The following is a 17,879-nucleotide window of genomic DNA, read 5'->3' as shown; positions in this document are numbered from 1 at the left end:
TCCAGTCTGTGTGCAAAGCAAAATCGTACTGCACTGCAGAAAACACCACCATAGTTTTAATACATACTGTATTCGTATTGTGAACTTCTCTCTTTATTGCTGTATAAGGGTCTATATTTGTTTTCTTCTGGCAAGCGGTAGGTAGAGAGATGGAGCTGTTTTTCAGAAAGAACTTTGCTGTTTACTCAACACAGAAGTTAAAGCAATGAATTTTAAGTGCCGAAGACCTGACACATTTTCATCTACAAAAAGATGTTTCACGTGCCCAATTGTAGTGCATCTGCATCTCTGCACAGTACAGTTTTTGTCCAATCTACCTTTAAGAATTCTTAGGGCTTTTGTGTATGAATGTCACCTTATCTGGGAAAAGGAACATCTGATGCCTGTCTGTCTGCCTGAGGTAGTTTCTGGAATACACTTCGACACCAAAGAGTAATGTATCATCTGAGAGAGCCATAAACTGCCTCCAGCATCTCCGAGATCCATAAATACCACTTCACCATTAAGTCTGAACCCCCTGCTACATCAAAGAGACAGAGGAAAACATCAAGGCCAACTGTTGCAGTGTACAAAGCCACAGTGTCAGCTCCAACACTGCACTGCTATTAGATCTGCAAACACAACTATTTCCAGAGCTCATCATTCTTGGGAACTAAATGTCCTTGTCAAAGAGGCCTCCCTACTACCAGTGGAAATCTACCATATACTGTTTGGAGCTAAAAACGGTTACTGAATGTAACAAATCACTCTTCATCTGCAAGAAAATGCTCTCAGTTTTGTCTCCTTTATTGGTAGGGAGTCCCTTTTAGCTGGCTCTTAACAATACGTTAACAGGTTGCTTCATGATATTATGCACTGACTAGTACAGTTTGACAAAAAGTAAAGCTTTGAAGCAATAACACATGAGTTTCCAAAACAGGCTAGTTGTAGCAATGAGTACACTTTAAAGTAAAAACAGAGCAAAATTATTCCAGCGAAATGGTGGTGCAACATCATGACGAGATCTCATTTTGAAACTGAGCCAGCAGAAATAGTATTAACTTACTGATGCTTTCCTGCACACTCTATGGCAAGATGTCAGGCTTATATGCATTGTCTATCAAACACTGACCCATGCATCACAGGTTTTGGTTCAGAGGTGTCTATAACCCAATTAATCTCAGTCATTTGAGAAGTGCTAAAAACAATCTGTTTAATGGAAAGGCACCTCATCCCACAACTGCATTTGTTTCGATCTGAAAAGTGCATTAGGAAATGTGATGAGACAAGGAAAAATCAATGAACCATCATTAACTTAAACATATGTTCCTGTTATCATTGCCCCCTACAAAGCTAGGATTCTTTTTTGCTGCCGTTTTTAACAACACTCCGCCTCAAAGAGAAAAATAAAAAACACATTGGCCCACACATGCTTTGTAGCTCTCTTGTGCTCCTGACAGAGGGCATAAAGGGCAGCATAGACTGATGCCACCAAAATTTCCCCATCCTTACCACAATGTAATTAACCTGTGGCAGAGAGGATGATGGATGGGTGGTAGAATACAGATAAGAACCACGCATTTCAAAGAACCCCCAGGTACAGATAACCTCTATTTCTTCTTCAAGTGATGGTCTTGAGGTTTATTGCACACGTGGGAGATTAAGAAATGTCAGTCACAAAGGCGGTGGGTGCAAGGACACAGAAGCAATACCTCAGCTGTGCTGAGGCACCTGAATTTCCTTTAGCTGGATTTCTGGTCCGAGGGAAATAGGATGAAGTTTAATAAGGACAAATGCAAAGTACTCCACTTAGGAAGGAACAATCCGTTTCACACACAGAAAATGGGAGATGGCTTTGTAGAAAGGTGTACTGCAGAAAGGGATCCAGGGATCATAGGAGACCACAAGTTAATATAAGCCCATACCGTGACACTGTTGCAAAAAAAGCAAACAAGATTCTGGGATGCATTAGCAGGAGTGCTGTGAACAAGACATGAGAAGTCATTCTTCCACTCTACTCTGAGCTGATGAAGCTTCAATTGGAGTATCATGTCCAGTTCTGGGTACCACATTTCAGGAAAACTGTGAACCTAAGAATAGCCATAATGGATCAGACCAAAGATCCATCTAGTCCAGTATCCTGTCTTCCAACAGTGGCCAATGCCAGATTCCCCAGAGAGAGTGAGCAGAACAGATAATCATCAAGTGTTCCCTATTCTGTCATCCATTCCAGCCTCTGCCAAACAGAGACTAGGGACACTATTCCTACTCATCCTGGCTAATAAGTTTTGCTGAACCTAACCTCCATAAATGCATCTAGTTCTTTTTTGAACCCTGTTAAAAGTCCTGGTCTTCATAACATCCTCTGGCAAGGAGTTCCACAGGTTGACTCTACACTACATGAAGAAAAACTTCATTTTGTTTGTTTTAAACCTGCTACCTGTTAATTTCATTTGGTGACCCCCTAGTTCTTATGCTATGGGAACAAGTAAATAACTTTTCCTTATTCACTTTCTCCATAACTGTCATGATTGTATAGATCTCTAACATATCACCTCCTTAGTCTCTTCTTTTCTAAGTCTGAATCTTTTTAATCTCTCTTCATATGGGACCCATTTCCAAACCCATAATCATTTCTGTTGTCCTTTTCTAATCCTTTTCCAATGCTAAGGTATCTTTTTTTAGATGCGACGACTACATCTGTACACAGTATTCAAGATGTGGGTGTATCACGGATTTAGATAGAGGAAATAAGATATTCTTTGTCTTATTGCCAACCCCTTTTTTAATGATTCCTAACATTCTGTTGGCTTTTTTGACTGCTGCTGCACACTGAGTGGATGTTTTCAGAGAACTATCCACAAAGGGTGTGTCTAGACTACATGCCTCCTTCGACGGAGGCATGTAGATTAGCCAGATCGGAAGAGGGAAATGAAGCCATGATTAAAATAATCGCGGCTTCATTTAAATTTAAATGGCTGCCCCGATCTGCAGATCAGCTGTTTGTCGGCAGATCGGGGCAGTCTGGACGCGATGCGCCGACAAAGAAGCCTTTCTTCATCGGCACAGGTAAACCTGGTTTCACGAGGCTTACCTGTGCCGATGAAGAAAGGCTTCTTTGTCGGCGCATCGCGTCCAGACTGCCCCGATCTGCCGACAAACAGCTGATCTGCAGATCGGGGCAGCCATTTAAATTTAAATGAAGCCGCGATTATTTTAATCGCGGCTTCATTTCCCTCTTCCGATCTGGCTAATCTACATGCCTCCGTCGAAGGAGGCATGTAGTCTAGACACACCCAAAGACTCCAAGATCTCTCTCTGGAGTGTTACTAGCTAAATTAGTCCCCATCATTTTGTATGTATAGTTGGGATTATTTTTTTTCCAATGTGCATTACTCTGCTTTTATCAACATTAAGCATTAAAATTCACTTGCCATTTTGTTGCCCAATCACCTAGTTTTGTGAGATCCTTTTGAAGCTCTTCACAGTCTGCTTTGGTCTTAATTATCTAGAGCAGTTTAGTATCATCTGCAAATTTTAACTAGTTATCAGTCCATAAAAGTATCTTCCCTCTTATCCTATGACAACTTACAATACTTAAAGAGCCTTTGATGAGGGATCTTGTCAAAGGCTTTCTGGAAATCTAAGTACACTATATTCACTGGATCCCGCCCTGTCCACATGCTTGTTGATCCCTTCAAAGAACTGTAGTAGAGTGGTGAGGCATGATTTCCCTTTACAGAAACCAAACCGTGTTGACTTTTCTCCAACAAATTATGTTCATGTATGTGTCTAAGAAGTCTAACCTTTACTATAGTTTCAACTAATTTGTCTAGTACTGACGTTCAACTTACTGGTTTGTAATTACCAGGATCACCTCCTCTAAGTTTATCTATTTGTTCCAAAAACTCCTCTAATGACACCTCAATCTGGGACAATGCCTCAGATTTGTCTCCTAAAAAGAATGACTCAAGTTTTGGAATCTTCCTAACATTCTCAGCCATGAAATCCAAAGTGAAGAATTGATTTAGTTTTTCTGCAATGGCCTTATTGTCTATGAATGTTCCTTTAGCAGTGCAGTCATTCATGGGCCTCACTTGTTGGTTAGCCGGATTCCTGTTTCTGATAATACTTAAAAACATTTTGCTATTACTTTTTGGCTAGCTGTTCTTCAAACTCCTGTTTGGCTTTCCTGATTATATTTTTACACTTAATCTGACAGAGTTTATGTGCCTTTCTATTTTCGTCACTAGGATTTAACTTTCATTTTTTAAATGATGCCTTTTTATCTCTCATTGCTTCTTTTACATTGTTAAGCCAAGTCACAGTGGCACTTTTTTGGTTTTCTTACTGTGTTTTTTAATTTGGGGTATACATTTAAGTTGGGCCTCTATTATGTTGTCTTTGAAAAGTTTCCATGCAGCTTCCAGGGATTTTACTTTTAGCACTGTACCTTTTAATTTCTGCTTAACTAATCCCCTCATTTTTGTGTAAATTCCCCTTTCTGAAATTAAATGCCACAGTGTTGGGTTGCTGAGGTGTTTTCCCCATCACAACTATGTTAAATTTTCGTACATAATGGTCACTATTTCCAAGCAGTCCAGCTGTATTCATCTTAGACCAGATCTTGCATGCCACTTAGGACTAAATCAAAAATAGCCTCTCCCCTTGTCGGTTTCAGAACCAGCTGCTCCAAGAAACAATAATTTAAGGTGTCAAGAAATTTTCTCTGCTTCCTACCCTGAGGTGATGTGTACCCAGTCAATATGGGGATAGTTAAAATCCCCCACTGTTACTGAGGTTTTTTTAATGTTTATAGCCTCTCTAATCTCCCTTAGCATTTCATAGTCTCTAACACAATCTTGGTCAAGTGGTCGATAATAAATCCCTACCGCTATATTCATATTATTAAAGCATGAAATTACTATCCACAGAGATTCTATGGAACATTTTGTTCATAAAATTTGGTATGCGGCTTCCTCTTTTCCTAACTTAAAGCAAGGCCAGGGTTTGATTGTGGTTGGAAAATGGGATGTACCTGGAATTCAAAAGTTTTCCACAACATGGGATGAGAGGGAGCTGATTGGAGGGATGTGATACTGCTCAGTCACCATTGGGGTAGCAAGCACAGGAGACAGCTATAATGCACAGTGACCACCAGGAAAAGAGTAGCCAGCTTGGGATGGGGTTCATCATCTTGCCACTCACCAGCTCAAGTGGTCCCTCTGCCCCAAACCCTTCCCCTCTGGCCCTCAGCCCCAGTGCTGGACAGCAATGAGGTGGGGGTGAAAGCATAACCACGGCTGGGCAGCACAGTCCCGCACTCCCTTCCTCAAGATCCACCCCCCCCCCCCCAAAAAAAAAAACAAAAAACCCCGCCAGGCTACCCATTGTGGCCACGCCACCAGGCCTGTGCAGCCTCTCCCTGGGAAGTGCCATCAGGAAGCCTTCACCCTCTTCCTCCAACCCCACCCTCAGGGAGCACCATCATGAAGCCTCTGCAGCCTCCTTCTCTTTCCCTCCTTCCCCCACCCCCCGGCCTTCCAACCCAGTCCAAGGCTGGCTCCCCACCCCCAGGCAATGTGGATAAGTCTTCTAGTTGGGGATATTTAAGAGCAGGATAGATAACAATCTATGATGTTCTAGATGGTGCTTGGTCCTGCCGTGAGGGCAGGGGACTGGACTCGATGACCTCTCAAGGTCCCTTCCAGTCCTAGTATTCTATGATTCACCACTTGGGCCAGTGTCCGGACAGTCAGACCAATATCCTTGCAAGCCTCCTTCTCCTGTTGAGAAGATTTACTTATGCCTAAGACCTTAGTCTGTGTATACTTGCTCTCCTGACTCTGATGGGATCATTCCTTTGGGACAGTCTTAGACATAGATGATTTGTCCTCATATCTAGGATAGTGTCCCTTATTCTCCTATGAAGCTTCTCTTTAGATTTAGCAGACTTACCTCCAATTCCAAAGCTTTGAGGAGTTCTGCTCACTAGTGGAAACTGATGTACGTTGAGTGTGTGTATTGGAGTGGGGGATAGGAAGTGGCTGAGCCAAAATCTGATTGGGGAGGTGCATCTGACAAAGTGGGTTCCAGTCCACTTTGCTTAGGCCCAAATAAATGTGTTAGTCTTTAAAGTGCCACAGGGCTCCTCATTGTTTTTAACTAGATACAATTTTTATAGAACTGATGCAAAATTAAAGGATCTGAGGACACCAAAGGTTTCAACTCAGACCACGCACACTAAGAAGGAATTGAAGATGCATCAGCTTGCATCACCCTCTATGCCCTTGCTTGAGAGCAGGGGGAAAGCTACAATATGTGTACTTTTCAACCGATACTGCTTGCAATTGATTTTGGAATCAGACGCATCAGGTGCATGTTTTCCCCAGGTGTGCAATATATATAGGGACCACCACTCGAAGAAAAAACAAGCCAAAACAAAAAGCTAAGAGGAATCAGTTAATATATATAGCAACTATCTTAGTAAAACCTCTCTGGTACCTCATTTTATCCTGACAGACGGTCACAAATCATGTGCTACTTACCAACTTTATAGTGCACACAGCCTTCCAAGTCGCCCACCGTTGTCCAACCCTGCTTCTTTTCTACTTCAGGATCATTATGTAGGATTTTATTTCTTAGCCAGGACAAGTAGTACACTCGCAACTTGTTCTTCTTACCTGGCCACAAAATGCAATATTTGTTTTAACAAATATTTCATGCTGATCACAACAAAATGACAAACCAAAAGACCATCAAGAGATGAGAAACTGCTGTGAAAGCAAAGTGATGGTGCTAAGCATTTCACAGACACACTCCAGAGTTTTGAAACCAGAAGAATCATTCAGTCATTTAGTCTAACCTCCTAGTATCATAGGCCATTCCTATATGAAGTCTGATATAGTGTGTCTTACTAAATTGCGTTGGATCTCAAATGTAAATTTAGTCAACACTGAGTGCACGAGGTTATTGTACATTGGCAGCAGCACTATTCCGTAATCCTGCCAAACTTTCTTTCATAAAAACCACATGATAATATTGCATGAACATGAAATGATTAACTTACCAGAAATTGTTCTGTGGTTGTATTGTTTTAAATATTAAAACCCCATCTTTGTAGGGATAACATATTAATGTATTGAAAATGATTCCTCCAAATGGAAGTGACTCCCCATAATTTGTTCCCCACAACTTAAAGTATTTAGATTTATTATTAATTCTTCTTATTATTATTATTTGTTAAGATTGTTAAATGTTTAGATTTATTATTATTATTGCCCCTTTAGAATATAATGTATTAGGTCATGTAACTTAGAACTGTTAAAAATATAATCCTATGTAGCCAGAAACAGCCCCCCCCGCCCCCCCCCCCCCCCCCCCCCCCGTGCTCCAGGGCATGCTCAAGCTTGTGCAAGGGGGCTGCTTGAAATTGACATTGCAGAGATACATTGTAACAATGCATTGTCAAGCCACTAACTCTGCTATGGGAGCCAAGCCCTGTAATTGACTAAGGCCATTGTTACATAATTGAGGCCTGTTCTCTTTAAAACATTGTAACTTTATTCAGCACTCAGAGAATGTTTTAAGCAATACCACCCAGAAACTTTCTGTAACTACAACTCTGATATATGTAAAGTTATTATTATACAAAAACATTGTATGGGAAACATTAAGGAATGTATGTAAGAGAGAGAGAGTGCTTGGATGATGAGTGAATGGTTCTAAGAGGTGCCAGCCTGAGAATACAGCAACAAAGGGCTGAAGAAGGCGTCAGGTGCCAGTGCAACCAAAAGGTGTCAAGTGGAGAAACTGGAGGTCCACCCGATGAGATCACTGATGAGCACCTGGCAGCCACCCTGGAGACATCAGCATGATACAGCAATTTCCATAGACTGGCATAGGAAGAAATTCCTATAAGAACTGGACTAAAAAACTATGGAATCAGAGTCCAAGGTTCTGCTGCCAGCCTACCAGGAGCTTCAGATGCGCATCTGATCAGGACTTCGCTCCCCACTACCATCACTTGTGTACAGAATACCTGGCCAGTATTCTGTCACAAGCAACTTCCAGGCTGGTAACTATACACAGAACTTGAATGAATGGATGTATGAATGAATGGTTATATATATATATATAACATACATACAAGTGTATAAGGGTTAAGTAGTGTTAGGAATAAGTAGTTAAACAACGTTGTTTGCTTCTATCTTTTCTTTATTTTTTTATTATTATCTTTACAATAAATGTGGCTTTTTGCCTTATCCCCCTCATAAGATCCTGCTTGTTTTTATTTGGTACAACATCTTTTCCATAGTAAGGTTGTAACTCCACACTAGCAAGCACCAATCCTTTGTGTATGGAGACCAAAAACACCTAGAACTACCTATAGTGGCTCTTATTTGTGTGACACCAGAAAAGAATGTGGTGAATTTTGTGTTTGAAAATTATTTACATGCATACTAGAAAAATGTCATCATTGGGAACAGGTCTGAGAGAAGGTAAAAGCTAAGCAGGCTATAAGATTAGAATCTATGTTAGAGTTTACATCCCTCATGACCAGCACTTTTCAACCCCTCTTATCCCATGGTAACCAAACAGAATAAGTTTTATTAGTAAATTATTCAAACAAGAGAAAAAGTTCTACCACAGAACAGTCTTAAGAAGTTGTACTACAGAACAGTCTTAAACAGATCCTCATGAAGTGACGGTTATTTACAACATGTATAAAGTAAAAATGTTAAACAACAGCACTAAGAATGATCTGCAGTGACTTATAGTGAGAGCATCATGTTGCTAAAACACATTCACCCTCTTACTAAATGTTTACACAAGCTTTGTTGGCAGATTACTTGTGTCCCAAATGGTGCAACACTACAAACAGGAGAGGAAGCAGGAGATGCTTATTTACCAGAGATGTGATCATATCATCTAGATTTTGGGGGAGACAGCAGCTTGGACACTTATAGGGACAGTCGCAATGGTCACTTCTAGCCCAAGCTTCGATCTAGACTGGTAGAGGAAGCAAGTCACCAAGGCATGTGATGGGAAGGAATTACAATAAAAAAAACTGAAACTCACTTCAAATATGACATATTACCAAATATGGAAATAGTAACTGCACAGTCAAGCCCATCAATATGTCTTGCAGTGCTCAGTGAACAGCTGCTAGGCCATATAGCATCTGCTGAATTATCAGTGAAGAGCTGGCAAGTTATTGGCTTTTCTAGTCCTGGCTTCACTCTTTCCTTCCACAAGGAGCTCTCATGGACCACACCCACCAGAAAGACCAGTTAAAATTAACTAAATGTTTCCCCATTAATACAGCTACTCCTTCTAGTCGTTTGCAAGGGGGAAGCAATGTGACTGCAAATAAGAGACAGGTGGCCAATAGGACTTGAATTAGAGACAGCAGTTCAGGGACTCTTGAACTGGGGAGCAGTGTTGTGACTTTCAGCTCTTACTACATTTAAAATGCAGAGGCACAGCAGTCTGGGACTCTTGGCTTGTGATGGATCCCAAATCTACCCCCACAGTGGCTCTGCATTTTAAATGTAGCAAGAGCTAGGAGGCAGAGGCGCAGCAGTCTGGGACCCAGCGAGAGCCAGGACTGAGCAATCCTGGCTCCTGCCAGGTCCCAGACCGCTGTGTCTCTGCCTCCCGTGCCACTCAGCACCGTCCAGCTTGTAAGCCAGCTACCCCCAGCACCGGCTCCTGCTTCCCCCTCCCCTTGCTGCCTCTGATACAGCCTAGGCTTATCGAGTAGTCGATTATTTGACTCATCACTTACATCCCTACCTGGAATAGAGACTGGGGCCACGACACACAGCACTGCAGAGCTTCTGGGCAGTGTTGTAGCCCATCAAGCAATTTAGGTAGGCTGCCATATCTTAGCTAGCCCTGGAGACCTGTCTAAGGGTGTGTCTAGACTACTGAGTTGTCGACAAAACTATACAAAACATAACGTCAACAGAACTCAGCAGTTTTGTCGACACTGGTAAACCTCATTTTACGAGGCATAACACCTTCTGTCGACAGAGTTCTGTCGACAGAAGGTGTTATTGCCTGTAGGGTTGCGTCTATACTACAGGGTTTTGTCGACAAAGCAGCTTGCTTTGTCGACAGAACTGAATGTGTCTAGACGCTCTATGTCGACAGAAGTTTTGTCGACAGTATCTGTCGACAAAACTTCCGTCGACAAAACCCTGTAGTCTAGACGTACCCCTTGTCACACTGAGGTCCTTTCCAGTCCCACGAGCAGCCTAGATCAGGCTGGTATAAAAAGTGTTTGAAAAATCACAATACCAGCCTAAGCCTCCAGGCTGCAAGATGTCTCAAAGGATTAAATGGAATCTGGCAATAGTGGGCAACACTGAACAGCCTCCTAAAGAAAACCAATGCACAACACACCTCTGCCCAGAATACATGGCTTGACTTTCTTTTCCCAACATTTACTAAAATTCATCAAATGAAGACTAGTAACAAGTGATACAGATGGATTTTCCCAGTATGTGATTCTTTATTCATATCTGGCCAAAAGATAAGCAAATACAGGGACCGTTAAACCCAAAATATCTTTCAACATGGTTTAAGTAAAATTTAAAGTGCATCTAGTGAATCTTTGTGGTCTAGACACAAAAGAATAATGTGACAGGCAGGAAACTCCTCTGCCTTCCACTGTGACATATAAGGTTAGTTATACAGATGTGGCTATACATATATTTACACAACTGCTAAACAAACTAAACTGATCTGACACTGCGGTCACAGACATTTACTTGTAACTGGTCTATTCCCTATGAAGCCTTCACAGGAAAGGAGCACCAAGGATAACAAGGGGAAAAAATGGGGGGGGGGGAAGGGCGTCTTAAAAAAATAGGAAGAGTCTTAGAAATGTAGAGCTGTAAAGTGTTCTTTCTAAAACACTAGTGTTTTTGTCAGCTGTTAACCCTGAGACAACGAAAAACTCTAATTTGGCCCTTGAATAAAAACCATCATAATTTCTTGTAAGAACCACTATGGACAAGCAATTAAAGTATATGTCTGAGTCAGGATATTTGATTTCTACATCTGGCTCAAATCACTTTAATATGCAATATTTTCCTTATTTGTAATACAGGTTGAAGCTCTCTAGTCCAGCACTCTGATCTGGCAACATCCGTGGCTCGGTATGATTTGAGTTAGCCGGATGTCCACTTTTCATGAGTATGGCCAAATCTCACGTGGTCCCATAAAGCTTGTTTACAGCCACCAGTCCTGACTCCTCAGTGTTCTGTGCAGTTACTTAGCACTAATTTACCCTTAACTATCTTCTAAGAGTCCAGTAAGCAGTGGAAGTGTTGGTAATGCTGCTAGACAATATTGACCTATCATGGTTCTGCAAATTCTCTGGTTCGGCATTGGTCAGGTCCCGGGGTGCTGGACTACAGAGGTTCCAAGATATATTGGAAAATTTTAACTAGCTCCATTTAATTATGATTCTAAGCTATTTCCCTATAGTGCTACAACCATTCATTAATGTTTGTAAAATCTCTCTAGCAATATGCTCTGTAAAAACAAGTGATTATATTTATCACTGTTGAATTATTTAATTTGCTTTCAGCCATTTCTGTGAGGTTCATGGTAGTATCTGAGCCTGATGCATTTTTACCTCCTCCCAGTTTAAGGACCTTCAACTTGCTTTTGCCAACTGTATTAAACTCTTTGTAGTGTCACAACAAAATAAACACATCTAAGCAATTAATTTACCAGCTTTTCCTGAAAATAGTAAAAACTTAAGTCAAATGTTTACAGTTTTGAAAACCAAAAAATCACATTGCATGCTAATATAATTTTGCCGGCTTCCCCCATGGCTTCGCAAAGCCGCGGAGGGGCGTGCCTGGGCTGCTCGAGTCCCTCCGCGGCTTTGCTCCGCGTCTTCCTGGTCTGCAGACCAGGGAGACGCGGAGCAGCTTTTCTTGCCCCGGAGTACAGGGGCGGCGGGACCGTGAGGTCCCTCAGTCTGTGTCCTCCGGGGCGAGAAAAGCCCCATTCGTACCTGCAAGTCGGGGACTGCCTGTATACCCGGCGTATAAGACGACCCCCGATTTTTGGGGGATGTTTTTTAGCATAAAAAGTCGTCTTATACGCCGGAATATATGGTATTTACCAAATATTCACCGTACCCTCTTGATAAGCCTCTCGTACCCCAGGTTGGGAAACCCTGCTTTAAACCAACCAGACCTAGACTACTGGGATAAGTTTGGTTAAAATTAAACATTTCTATTTACTTTGAGTGACGTACACAAAGAGAACTTTTATATAGGAAATGGTAAGATACTGAGGAAAAGCTCAGCCACAGCATAGCCAGGACATGGCAATGAAGTGAGAAGACATGGAGCACAGCAGGAAGGAGACCTAGGAGGAAAAAGGCAATGGGCATCCCCCCTAACCCAAAGTTACCACATGGGAAGGAATCTCTGTTATTTTTAGCATGCGAGCTGGATGAAAGCTAATAGGGTAGGTGCACTAGCATGAGCAGCAGTAGCATGGGCTAGCTGCCTTAAGTACAAACCCATCTGGACCCCATGGGTATATACTCAGGGCAGTTAGCCCATCCCACCACTAATGCCACCTGAGATACTGTGGCTACACTACTGTTTTTAGCTGGATGAGTGCTAGCATGAGTAGGTCTACTCAAGCTTGCCAGCAACTCTGAGCTCCAAATGTAGATGCAGCCTCTGTGGGTAGAAACCCTCCCCTCTTCACAATACACTGGTGCCCTTCCATAAAACCCAGGTTAGAGGATATTCCTGAAGGAATAAGCCAGCTACAGGTCAACCAATTTCTTCATGGTTAATGTAACGTGACTGAATAGAGGAAGCAATATTGTTGAAGGAAACAAACCGGACGTATCAGGGTGTTTGAATCGTCACTCACGCAACAATAAACAAAGCTAAAAGAATTTCACATGAGATTTAACCACAGACTCTCGTCATCAATGTGGGATACAACTAAGTAACATTACACAAGCTGGGTTATGTGGTATCTTTTATTACACAAAGATGATTCAATGGTGTCATTCACATAGATCTCAAGGGAACACTTCAGAAGCACCATGAAATACTGTACACAATAAAGGTATAGGGTTTTTAGGTTCCTGGAATTTTTTTGGGCGGAGGGTGTGAAGGAATTCAGGTGTCAGCCATAAGTGAAACATAAACCAGTTTAGCTGATGAAAATATTACAGAAGTGCTTAAATGGAAATGCAGACACAGGCTATATTAGACTTGCATGAAGGTGGCCCTTTAGATTACAAGCATGTACACTCACATTCTGCACTAAGCTGATCAGGGTCAGACAGTGCATACCACTGTCTTCTAGCATAGTATCAGCAATTGTTCCACTGTGTACTGTAGAGCCATGCCATTAATACACAATGGAAAGAGCTCCAGTGTTAGGAATCTATGTTCCTGAAGCAGAAGCATCACAGTCCTATCCCTGCTTCCACCAGTACTTGTGATGTGCAACACAGCGATCACTATGTGAAGCCATACACGATGCTGGGTTTCAGACAACAGAGCACGGCACAAGGCAAAATACAGGAGAAAGGTAAACTGCTAAAACCAGATATATTAGAACTATTTTAAGTCAACTAAACCAGTGGTTCCAAACCACCAGGCTGCAAACCGGAGCTGGGCTGTGAACCGCTGGCTGCCAGGTCACGGCACACTGCCCAAGCATAGGGGCTGGTATCGCACTAGGACCCAGTGGCAGCAGCAAACAAGGAGGAAGCAATCACTGGCTGAGGCCCAGCAGCAGGGAGCAATTTGCAGCCTCTGCTTGCAGGGACAGGCTCCAGGCTAGATCCCTGAACTCCTGCGTGGCAGAGGGCGCTGCTGGGCCCCCTGAGCCCAGGGCTGCAGCCGGGAGAGGGAATCTCCAGCAAGGGCAGGATTTTGGGAGGGTAAGGGAGGCAGCAGCTGTGCTCCCCAGAACGCGGCTTGCTCTTCACCCCGTTCTCCGGACACTAAGGGAGAGGGGAAAGTGCTTACAATCCGTGATGCCTCACCACCCATGTGAGAGAGGCATGCACAGAATACCAGCACTTTCTCCTCACTTGCTTAGCATGGAAGCGGGGGCGAGAGGGGGGAAGGAAATGGGATAAAAAGCAAGCCGTGTCCTGGAGTGCACGGCTGCTGCCTTCCCCACCCTCCCAAAATTCTGCCCTTGATCTCCACCCAGGGCAGTCCCTCTGCTCCCCAGGGAACAGCACCCTCCCTGCTGGGCCCAGGCCCTGCCCCAGGGCAGGCAGGTAGGAGAGAGACCCCGTTCCTTCTGGTGCCTCCAGGCTCCAGGGGAAGGGTTTGGCCCCAGGCTGTTACCAGTTGAACTGGCTGCGATCCCTGCCTGGGGCCCAAAGATGCTGCGGCCAAACCCCTGCATATGCAAGGCAGTGGCAGCCGGTGAGGGGGGAAGGGGGCGGGGAAGAAGGAGAGCAGGGCTCACAAGGGACCTGAAGAAAGGCAGGGGGCGATAAAGCAGGTGAGGGGGAACAGGGATGTGTGAGGTGAAGGCAGGAGGAGGATGCAGAAGTCGCTGAAGGGAGGCTGGGGGATTCTGGGATGCAATGGAGGAACTCTGAGGGGGAATCACAGGGAGGGAAGGGGGTATGTGGGGAGGGGGAGCTGGGCACAACAGCAGCCTGGCTGGGATAGGGAAAGACACAGGGCAGGGGCTGTACCCAAGGAGTCAGGAGAGCTACAATGGCAGCTCCCCCACCCAATGGAGTAGGAGGAGTGGAGGGCAGAAGTGATTGGTGGTAGCACTTGGGGGCACCAGCTCCTATGTTCCTGACAAAATTTCTAAAGTTGCTAAATAGGGTGCTCCACATACCCTCTGCAGGCATCAGTCGCCCCTTGGGGGAGGAAGGGCTGCCCCATGCAGCGAACAGAAGGGAAATCTTTCTGTAATTTTTTTAGTGTTGTAGACATCTGCAAACTCTGACCCGTTACAGACTGGTAACGTTTTATTTGCATATTTGCATATTCAGGGCTTGACAAACGGCGGCGAAACCTACTTGCCAGCCCTGCACTGTGCATGCGCAAGACCCACCTTGCGCATGCGCGCTGCCAGTGAACGGGACAACCGGCTGAAATCTACTCGCCACGGGTGAGTAGATTCAGTGATTTGTTGAGCCCTGTGCATATTCATTCTTTGCATAATGAATATGAGAGTATGCAAATACAGTGTTATGGGTCTGCCAAAAGTTTGTGAATGGCTTTGCCAGTTGGCAGTTTAAAAAAGGCTGGGAAGCACTGTTTAATAAATGGAGGTAGGCCTTTAATTAGCCCCTTGGAGGTCCAAGTGTCTGGAGCTCTCAGCTTTAGTAAGAAATAGATTTTCATTACCAGTGTTCAATTGTGAACTGTTGAAATAATGGCTGCATCTCTCGCTGTTAGATCAATGGGCCACATTCTTACTAAGTAATAGAACATACAGATGTCGCATCCATCTACTCCATCCTATCATTAAATCTAACCCTACATCTGCACTCTGCAATGAAATGGAATTTCTATTCTAGCAACCTAGACCCAAAAGAGAATTTATAATTTCCTGCACCCATCCTCTCCCAATCATAATACAAGCAAATATCCTTCAAGGCATGCAGTTAGGGGTGTTTTCCGTGGAATGCTGGTTCATAGCATTAAAAAATGCGAAAGCAAAAAAACCAGGCCCCGCTGATGCCAATGGCAAAACTCTCATTGACTTCAGTGAGGTCCAGATTATCCAGAGAATAAATAAATTGAAAAATGAGCATTACCAGATATTGTCACCAAGACATTCAGGCCTTCGAGTACATCCATCTGCTGGAACCGTCTTCGATTTATTAGAGGATAAACCTTCCCTTGACCACTTCTGTCTAGCAGCATCAGACCACTCTCGGTTCCCACTAGCAAATTCACTCCTAAATTAAACACAAAACACCCAAATTACAACACATGTTTTCCAGATATTTTGATTAAGTCATGCTTTAGAAAACAACTTACATTGTTTTAGGTATTCAGACCCCCAACACTGATTCCATCTGCACCCTTGGCAAGGGGAGAAACTAACAGAGACCGTCCCTGTTCACTGGGATAGATGGGTAGAACATCACATTTATCACACCCGCTTGTGGACAACTATGATTTAGTGAAGCAAGTACAGAACCGGGTATCAGGAGAGGTAAAGTTTTGAACCTAGTTCTTGTAATCACTTGCCATATAACTTGGAGCAAGTCACTTTACTTCTCTGAGTGCTTTCAGTAAAATAGCAAACGATATTTACGTACACACCAGAACCGGTACAATGCTATGTAAATGAAAGTATGACAGAAGCCCCGTGCTTACTCTGCTAATCACGTGACTTTGGGAGAAAAAACCAATTCTTTCTGCTCCAGCTTTTTCAACATTCACAACTGTCTAATTTTTTGTTTTAAAGCATTAAAAATGTCCAGATATTGGTATCAAAATGGTGGGACTCTGGCAATTTGTGTTGCCAGTGTTGAGTTCTCACAGAACATCACATTTTCTACAGCTATAAAGCATTGAAGAAGACTCCTATACTAACCCACCCAGGGTGTAGGTGACATATCAAGGTAGGAAATGGGTATGAGACCTATCCTTTTCTGGCATAGGATAACTGAGGCTGACACCCAAGTACATTAGCCCCAAGGGTGTCATTTATAGGAGGCTGGGGTGGGGGGGCACTAGCCCCTCTCCTGAGGTTTCAGGGGAGAAGGGGGATAGGAATGAGTGTTGTGCTGCTGGGATGTGCATATGCTGTTAAGCTTATAAATGTTCTTGAAAAAGGGAAAAACAGTGACAAATCCAAAGTTGACTGCAAAGAGTTACAAAGGGATTTCACAAAACCAGGAAATTGGGCAACACAAGGGCAGATGGAATTCGTTGTTGATAAATGCAAAGTAATGCACACGGAAAAACATAATCCTAACTATAGATACAAAAGTGATAGGGTGTAAAATAGGTGTTATCACTCCAGAAAGAAGTCTTGGAATTCTAGGGAATAGTTCCCTGAAAACATCTGTTCAATATTCAGTAGCAGTCTAAAAACTAAAAAGCTAACAGAATATTGGGAATAATTAAGAAAGCAATAAATAATAAGACAAAATACCATGTTGCCTCTATATAAAGTCACTGTATTCCCACATCTTGAATACTGCATATGGATATGGTCACCTCATCCACAATATATATATATTTGGAAAAGGTACAGAAATCATTAGGGGATAAGGAACAGCTTCCATATGAGGAGAGATTAACAAGACTGGACCTTTTCAGCTTGGAAAAGAAATGACCTAAAGGGTGGAGGATATGTTAGAGGGCTTGAAAATCATGAACAGTGTGGAAAAATAGAATAAAGTTATTTATTCCTTCACTAACATAATACAAGAATCTGACCCAATTAAATTTATAGGCAACAGATTTTAAACCAACAAAATAAATTACTTTTTCACAATCAACTTGTGGAACTCTTTGCCAGGAGATGATGGAAAAGCCCAAACAATAACAGGGTTCCAATAGGAACAAAAAAAGTTCAAGGAGAATAGGTCCATCAAAGGCTACTACTAGCCAGAATGGGCAGAGATGGGGTCCCTAAGCTTTTATTTGCCAGAAGTTGGGAATGGGCAACAGGGGATGGATCATGATGATTGCCCCTTCTCTTTATTTCTTCTGAAGCACCTGGCATTGGCAGACAGGATATTTAGGATACTGGGCTAGAAGGACCTTTGATCTGACCTAATATGGCCATTCTGGTGTTCTTATATGGAGCTGAAATGTATCTGCCCCCTTGCTGTAACCCACTAGATCCCACTCTTCTTCCAGAGCTGAGATAGAGCCCAGGAGTCCTGATGGGGT

At 43.1% G+C, this 17,879-nt stretch overlaps 1 protein-coding gene across 4 annotated transcripts in view; it reads right to left on the bottom strand.

The window, feature by feature from the left end:
* The window catches only part of MAP4K4 (mitogen-activated protein kinase kinase kinase kinase 4), a 248,345-nt gene that overhangs the window by 11,325 nt on the left and 219,141 nt on the right, over positions 1 to 17,879 (bottom strand). For all 4 annotated transcript variants that reach the window (XM_075917256.1, XM_075917252.1, XM_075917268.1 and 1 more), the window contains 2 exons: positions 15,782 to 15,925; positions 6,528 to 6,662 (listed from right to left, as the gene is read on the bottom strand). In XM_075917256.1, coding sequence (XP_075773371.1) covers positions 6,528 to 6,662; positions 15,782 to 15,925 — 279 coding nt within the window. The remainder of the gene's footprint in view (positions 1 to 6,527; positions 6,663 to 15,781; positions 15,926 to 17,879) is intronic.

Source organism: Pelodiscus sinensis, chromosome 1 (genome assembly GCF_049634645.1).
Source record: "Pelodiscus sinensis isolate JC-2024 chromosome 1, ASM4963464v1, whole genome shotgun sequence".
In the NCBI taxonomy this organism is placed as follows: Eukaryota; Metazoa; Chordata; order Testudines; family Trionychidae; genus Pelodiscus; species Pelodiscus sinensis.
The sequence above is the reverse complement of the archived record's forward strand: the minus strand, read 5'-3'. Positions and strand labels throughout refer to the sequence as shown.